The sequence below is a fragment of the Tauraco erythrolophus genome, chromosome 7 (assembly GCF_009769465.1).
Source record: "Tauraco erythrolophus isolate bTauEry1 chromosome 7, bTauEry1.pri, whole genome shotgun sequence".
NCBI lineage: Eukaryota > Metazoa > Chordata > Aves > Musophagiformes > Musophagidae > Tauraco > Tauraco erythrolophus.
Window position 1 is genome coordinate 61,927,318 of NC_141471.1, and position 7,686 is coordinate 61,935,003.

At 47.4% G+C, this 7,686-nt stretch overlaps 1 protein-coding gene across 1 annotated transcript in view; it reads right to left on the bottom strand.

Annotated features, from left to right (window-relative positions):
* AOAH (acyloxyacyl hydrolase) overlaps positions 1 to 4,287 on the bottom strand; it is a 76,503-nt gene extending 72,216 nt beyond the window's left edge. The window contains exons 1-2 of the mRNA XM_086614520.1: positions 4,163 to 4,287; positions 3,599 to 3,747 (exon numbers count right to left, since the gene is read on the bottom strand). Of these exons, the coding sequence (XP_086470646.1) occupies positions 3,599 to 3,747; positions 4,163 to 4,287 (274 nt within the window). The remainder of the gene's footprint in view (positions 1 to 3,598; positions 3,748 to 4,162) is intronic.
* Positions 4,288 to 7,686: the final 3,399 nt, after the last annotated feature.

Sequence of the window (7,686 nt, forward strand, 5' to 3'; positions counted from 1 at the left end):
CGTATGCAGTGTGTGTGTTCTTCGTGACAGCCTGCCATCGTTGTGTCACTACAAGCCTAGATGATCTTCCCCAGGGAACCTACCCAGCCGGTCGTTCCTCATCTGCTACGTGTGTCAGTGACTATTTCTGCAGAAGTGCCTTCAACACATCCATATTGGAAGCATCTTTTGAGGGCAAGCACTCCAAGTTTTCAAGACTGTTTTGAATTTAATCCTGACCTCCACTGTCTTTGCAAACCTCTTCATCTTTAGATGAGCTGCTAATTTAATAGCACACTATTTCATTATCCTGGCTAATGAAAATACGGAATGATACTATGTTCAAAACAGAGGTCCAAGACAGACCTCATTTTGTACATCTTTTTGCTTAGGGAGTGAGCCACTCGTAATTACTCCGAACAAGGCCACCCACCAGTTTTGTCCTGCCCTGTAGAAGCTTAATCAAAGTCACATATCTCTCAGCCATTAGATTAGTGCTCAGGTGGTGTCAAAAACCTTACTAAAACCAAGCTGTAACATCTACTACTTCTTCTGTGTCTACATCCCATTATCTCATCAGCACAGAAAATTAGATGGATCTGACACTGTTTCTCCTTGATAAATCCACTGAGGCTCTTACTCATACTTACTTTCGAAAGGTGCTTTTATAAAGTTTTATTAACTATTGAAGGATTTTTCCAGGAATTGTTGTTTAACTAACTGATTCTCCAAATTTCCTTTCCACACCATGTTAGAGAGAGATGAACACAGCAGTTCCCTCCTGTCTCTCAGTGTCTCCCCTGCTTTCTGCATCCTCCAGGGCAGCTTCTGCCTTTCCTGAGGTTGCGTCAGATACTTCTGGATGAAGTCACCTTTGCAAGAGAACAGGACAATTTGCTAAGACCCTTTAAGGGCTCTGTTGTAATTCAAAGTGGGGGAAGGTGTGGAATAAAACCTTTAAAAATTACTTGGAAATAGTAGAAAAATAAAGAACATGATCTTAGGTATGATGAAACATTAACACCAGTGTCAATAGTTACCAATGTTACTGTACTGTCTTTAGGTATGCAAAAAGTGGGGCATTTTTCCAGCCTGGGGAGGCAGGAAACACTGATGGAGAAAAGAGACTGTCAGATGTTGGGAAAATTCTTCTAGTGACAGGGCCAAAGAAAGACACATATCTATTTAAAAGCAGGTTGGAGACAGTTAGGAACTGCTTAGGTATACTACGTTTGATCTTGTGGCTGGGAGAATTATCACCAGGTCCTTTCCCCCTCTTAGAATCATAGAATGGAAGGGACCTCAAAGATCATCTAGTTTCAACTCCCCTGCCATGGGCAGGGACACCCTCCACTACACCAGGCTGCCCAAAGCCTCATCCAACCTGGCCTTGAACACTTCCAGCGATGGGGCATCTACAACTTCTCTGGGCAACCTGTGCCAGTGCCTCACCACCCTCTGAGTGAAAAATTTCTTCTCTTTTTCGTAATTCTAAAAGACAGTAGTATTAAATCCCATTTTAGGTGGAAACACTTTTCAGATGCTTAATTTTTACACCAAGTCATTTACGAAAAGACTTTCTCTGAATGAAGCAGCCAAATTTTTCAAGAAAATGCAGCAAAAATGACATGACTTTTTCTATAGTTACTGAGGCTGATTAAAACTTCTATGTAAAGGTTTTCTAACACAATTAAGCTTGCTGTAAAACAGTCATCTTTTTTAGACAAGTAACAATCTGAAATACTTTGGCCAACCTGCCCTTATGAGTCATCTGAATTGTTCAGCCTTCTGTGGTGCCTCACTGGACACATACCCTCCTCTCCTCCAGCCCTATTTCATATCAGCATATAGGTGCCTACTCAGAATACACTTCTCAGGATGTGCTAAGGGCAGGGGAGTCTCTTGAAGCATCCAGCTGCCTTCCCAGTATGACCAGAATATACTGGGGGAGATGGTGCCTACCCAGGGAGCATCTCTAGCAAGAGGAACACAAGAAAGAAGCAACCAAGTTCTATCACCTTCAATGGAGGTACCAGAGCTGCGTTTCACTCTCCTGCCATACGATTTCCACATATTTCTTCAAAAAGTGTGATAATTTCAGTGGAAAGGCTTAATGGTTTTGTTATTGAAAGAGCATCCATTTTTCTGACCAGCTTCGGCTACTAACATAGCGATCTTGACCATGCAGTGGTCACACATGATCCGAAATGACTCTTCAATGTGCAGCCACCTCATTTCCCTCAGAAAAGAGAGGCGAATAACTTTGAAAGATGAGACACTTGACCACACATCTAACCTGCATGCAGAAGTCCACTTCTTCAAGAAAATCTCCTATACCTTTGGCAGCGGGCGCTTCTCACGTTAAAACTGCTGCCTCGATCTCCGAGGCCAAGAAGTCACACATCTCGCCCGGAAAAACCACCACTTCCCTCTGGCTCTGGCAGCTGCTGGGGCACTGCTCGTGCGGCTGCCAGCCCAAACATGCCAGTCCCCAACAGCCAGTTCTGCTTTTCGCGACTCGCGCTCCTTTTTCCGGCGGGGGCTGCGCAAGCCTCACCGCCCCGACTTCGCTCCGCTTTCGGTTCACACCGCCTCGCCGGCGCCGAGATCTGCAGGGCGGCTCAGAAGTGAGGTAAAAAAATGCTTTTATCGAGCGCGGGATTATTATTTCTAATGGTGTTCCTTGAGCCACGGTGAAAATAATTTCGGGCTGAAAGGAAGTGTTTCCTTCTGAAGGATGGAGAACCGTGACTGGGTTTATGTTTACAGCACAAAAGTGCCCTGAGAAGCTAAAAGAAGATGAAATAAAACGTTTGATCACAGTGCATAAGACATATCCATCATTTAACATTTGCTCACATAAAAAATGTAAGCTACTGCATCTCTTCGGGTATACATAGCCTCACGCCAAGGGCATTTCTGGTGCAGAGATACTCACAGTTCACATTGACTTTGGTGTTACTGGTCTTGCTCTGGGAATTGTGCAGTCAGCTGAGGCTACAGGATACCCCCAGCTATAGCTGCTGCAGAGATCACCGCGGTCACTAAAGTCTCACGAGACAGAGGTTGCCAAAACACGCTCACCCCACTGAGTACGGGTTGTGCAGACGCGTGCGCTCACGAAAAGGAAAGGAAATATGAGGAAACAATCCTTGCAACTTGCCTATCCAGACCACAAAGCTCTCTGGCCCAAGCATGGACCAACTATTAAGAATAGCTTCCAGGCAATGAGGAGACTCTGGGCAAGTCTAAGGGAAACTCTGCCTCCCGCAGTTAGGCAAAATACATCGTGAACCCTAACAAATCCTAGGACCCCATAACACCCTGTTTCCAGGTCCCAGACCTACAGAGGTTAAAAGCCAGCTTTTCAGACACCATTCTCCGCAAGAGCAAAAACATGAACTTTGGGAAGCAGCCACTCAAAAACAAAATCATAAAATAACTCCAGACCCCATGGCTGGCCTTGCAAAATCTCCAGTGATTATTTCACCAAAGACTACAAGTATTTTGCAGCAGAGCTGTTGAAATAGATAAAGGAGTGATTTATGACGTGCAGAGAGATACTCGGTGGAGTAACAAATGGACTAGTGCAGCAGGCAAACAGAACCTGACTACGTACCGATGCAGGTGTGTCCTTTGTACAGCCCGGAGGAGAGCGAAGCGGGTGGTGGGTCGCTTCCATGGGGCAGAGGGGAGGAAGCCTTCAGCAGAAGCGGGAGCCAGAGGATGCAGAATAAATTGAGGAATGTTTGCCTAGGCCCCCTCATCCTAAGGAAGGAAGAAAAGGAAGAAATCAGGTGGGAAAGGCGCATGTGGACCTGTATTCTTTCAATGTTCAGAGAGCATCCTGCATCCTTGTCTCATCAGCAGCTCGAGGTGGAAGGAGACTCGTGCGCCTATGTTGCTATCCATCATGCTGGGACTGCATTCCAGGCGGGGGACACATGCATCTGCCCTCTCCGGGGTGCACGGAGAATCCCACACTCACTGCTCTCCCAGCCCCTGCCCTCTGCACCCCCCAGCCCCTCTCAGCCCCATTCGGGGTGGCCGTGCAGCCACCTACCACAACCCAGTGACTCCTGAACTGCCGGGCACCCCATCACCGGGCCGGGAGGGTGCCCACCCTGCGCCGCTCTGCGCACCCTCCCGCGGCCCCGCTGCCCCCTTTGTGGCTCGTGCCAACCTGCTGCCCCGGGAGGACCAAGGGGGTTGCCCCAGCAGCTCTGGCTCAGCACTCCCGCGTCTCCCGCCGTAGCAGCGGATGACTAACGACCTTAAACCACAGGAGTTGCCGGAGCCGCTCAGCATTAACACAAGACACTCCCCTGAACAACTGGTGTTGCAAAAAGCAAAAAAAAAAAAAAATCCAGCTCTACAAACCCTTCCCCTCCCCGTCACTCCTCTGCCCTCCTCCGCAGACAAGGAAAAAAAAAAAAAAATGTATCTCCAGCTGCTTCTGTAAGATTTTTTGACCAGAGTTTCCGTTCGGGAGGAGCGAGGGTGAAAAATAAAAGAAAGAGGCTGTTTGGCCAGAGCTGCGGGGTGGGAGGGATGGGGCTGTCACCGGAGGGTTTGCCAGGCTGGGGTCGAGTCAGGGGGACGGGAGGTGAACCCCCGTTCTCGTCAGCTTTTCGCACGTTCTTCTGCAGCCTCCAGCCACCTGCGAGGCTGGAAAAAATCCTGATCTTTTCCTGCTTTGGCAGTCACGACGACTAAAGGTTTCCCTGTCTCTTTTGTTTGTGGTTTTTTTTTTCTTATCCCCCCAGATGTGGCAGAAACTCGTCATTCCGCAGCCTGAAGCAGAAGCAGAGAGTAAAACACGTTTAAATGCCATCGCTGCAGAGGTGGAACGGGTCCAAACAGCTAAAGCCCAGCCACCGTGGACGCACGGATGGCTGTAAGGATGGGATGTCCCACCTCTGCCTCCGCCTTTTTGTTTAACCTTGGGCAAGTCTCTTACCCCCTCAGCCGGCCACAGGGACTCGTCTTTCCTTTCCACTCCTTGCCTGGCTCTTTGGGAAGCGAGCAGGCTGTCATCAGGGGTTGCTAAATAGCAATGAGGAGCCTGTCTCGTTTGGCATCCCCACACGCTTCCCGGAGGGAATCAAAGGAGACTTGCAAATGATGTCATAAAAGGAAAAAAACTAGAATATATTGAAATCAGGGATTCCCTGCCAAGTCTTCAGACGTTCCTGCAGATCAACATGACCACACAGGGAGTAGGTCAGCTTTAGTATTTAATGCCTGTTTTGGAAACCACTTCTTTTCTGTGGCAGCCTGACCTATGACATTATTTTAAAGACAGTTCCGGAAAGTTTGCCTCAACTTTGGTAAGCAGGATTTGTATTGTGATAATGATAATGTAATCCATTGGCTCAGGGGAAAAAAAACCAAACAAACAACAAAAAAACACCACCACCAAACCTAAAACTGTTAAAAGCTTCAATGTGAATACAAATCACTGCATATCTCTGTTCTCGAAACCAAGCCATTGGCTTCCAAATGTATGATGTTCTTCTAAAAAAGAAAAAAAAAATTAAACCCAAAATAGAGGCAATAGCTGTTGCCTGAGTTTTGCAGACCCATTCCTGCTTATCACTCTCCCTATAGCTAGCAATGCTGGTTTTCTTTCTTTCTATTTTTTTAAATAGCAGATAAACAAAAAATCATAGTGCAAAGTACCTTATCCATATGCCAATCCTACTGAAATCTGCAGGATGTTTTTCTTAACGCTGTAAAAACTTGCTATAAAAAGACACTGTGCTACAGTGACTGCAGCTCCATTAAACCCTTTTTAACACACATATCACTTGGTTCCCAATGACACTTCGAAGTCCTTTAAAACTCTGCATATTGGCTCATGAGCGCTTGCTGCAAAAGCGAAGTGCTAATAATAGGCAAGAAAAAAATCTTCCTAGCAGAGAGGTCTTTGGAATGGTTTCCACTTTATATCTATAGCAAAATACAAATCTAAACAGCGGCACTTATAAAGTATATAGATAGATCCCAAGCTGCTCCCAGGCATGTAAACCTGCAAAGCATATAGTTCTAGCTCGTAATCGGCTGTGTTATTTTCTTTCATTTCAGGCTGTGGAAAAGAGTGGTGAGATAACCCAGAATGGTGTGTAACACAGAGCAGGTTTTTGCTATACCTTGTGCATTAGCCACACTCTTGAACCAACTAAAGAAAAATGTAAACCAATTAAAGAAAAACCTCAAAGCTTTCAAAATATGCAGTCAGGTCAGACAAATGAGGGATTTGCATGTGCGGGTTTAGAGGCCAGCTGAGAAGGTGACCCCCACCCACCCTGACTCCAGTGCTAAATCCTTCTCCTTCCCACTCAAATCAGATAGCCCTGCCTTTTGCCAAGTAGATTTTATACTACTTCCAAGTCCCTGAGGCAGTAAGACCTAAAGCTGTCTTGGTACAGCGGTGAAGGAGCACATGACGTTGTCTCTTAATCCTAATAAGTGCATGAATGATGCTAACGGGAGGGGAAAAAACCACATCAGATCTGTTCCAAAGGAAGGGATTTGATCACAAATGCTTCCATGAGGCTTGTGTACCACATCTAAGTTGGGGAAGCAGACGTGGGACAACGGTGACTCAGGAGATGCTGCCTACCTAGAAATAAAGAGAGTGGCAACAGGACCAGAGCTCTGTCCTCTCAAATCATCAGGACACAGGGGTGATGCCTGGGATGTCCCCTGTCTAAAAAGGTCTGGCAGGACCACCCTACAGCTTGTGGGCATCTTTGTCTCCCCAGTCCCCCTATTCTTTTCAATGTGTTTGCACCCTGGGCTTGCACCAGGTCCAGCCAGGAGGCAGGGGAGCGTAGCTCAGGTGGGGATGGGGTGCTCAGGACTGAGCTGTGACCGGGCTCCTGGACCCCTGGGCAAGGTGCCTGGGTGAGGGTCTCAGGTGAGGCTGGTCAGGGCTGTTATGACCCACAGGTGCCCCAGGGCCCTGACACTTGCCTTGGGGGACCACGAGAGCCAGGTGGGCTGCAGCAATGAACCCTGCAGAGATGCTCCTGGAAACCCTGCTAAGTACCTGCCTGCAGCATTATACACCTAGAGTTGAGAATGCAATCAACATTCTGTCTCTCTCCAGAGAGGGGTCACTGGGTCACTTCTAAAGAGGGGGCGAGGGCTGTGTAGAGCCAGAGGTGTGGTGAGGACACCACCTTCTGCAGATGGGAAGCTCTCAGTGCTCTGGCAATGACCCAGCTCTGCAGACACACAGGTCATTCACACGCTGCTAGGCAGAAGACGTAGGGTCAACTGAATTTTTTCAAGACTGAATTTGGACTAGTGATAATAAATACAGAAATTAAAAAAAAAAAAACGTGCAAATATACATCATATACACCTCACCTGCTGCTTCCTGCCATGGAAACGGGTAGACCTGCAGCTCTTCCCATTCAGCACACAGACGAGGAGGGACGTACATCGCGTTGGTAAAATGCTGCTCTGAAGGAAAGTCCTGCAGCTCTCTGCAATTTGCTCTCAGGATGCCAGGACACATTGAGGAGTTGGCTCGTCTCACTCTGCTTGATGCAAGAGATGATGACATCCTTCCCATTTATGTTTTTTGAGTTTTCCTGCATGCAAGGGTCCACGGAGCTAAACGCCAGTTACTGCATTCCCACATGCAGGTCAGTAGCAAGTGTGATGTGTGGGGGACACATCGTAAAAGAGGGCTTT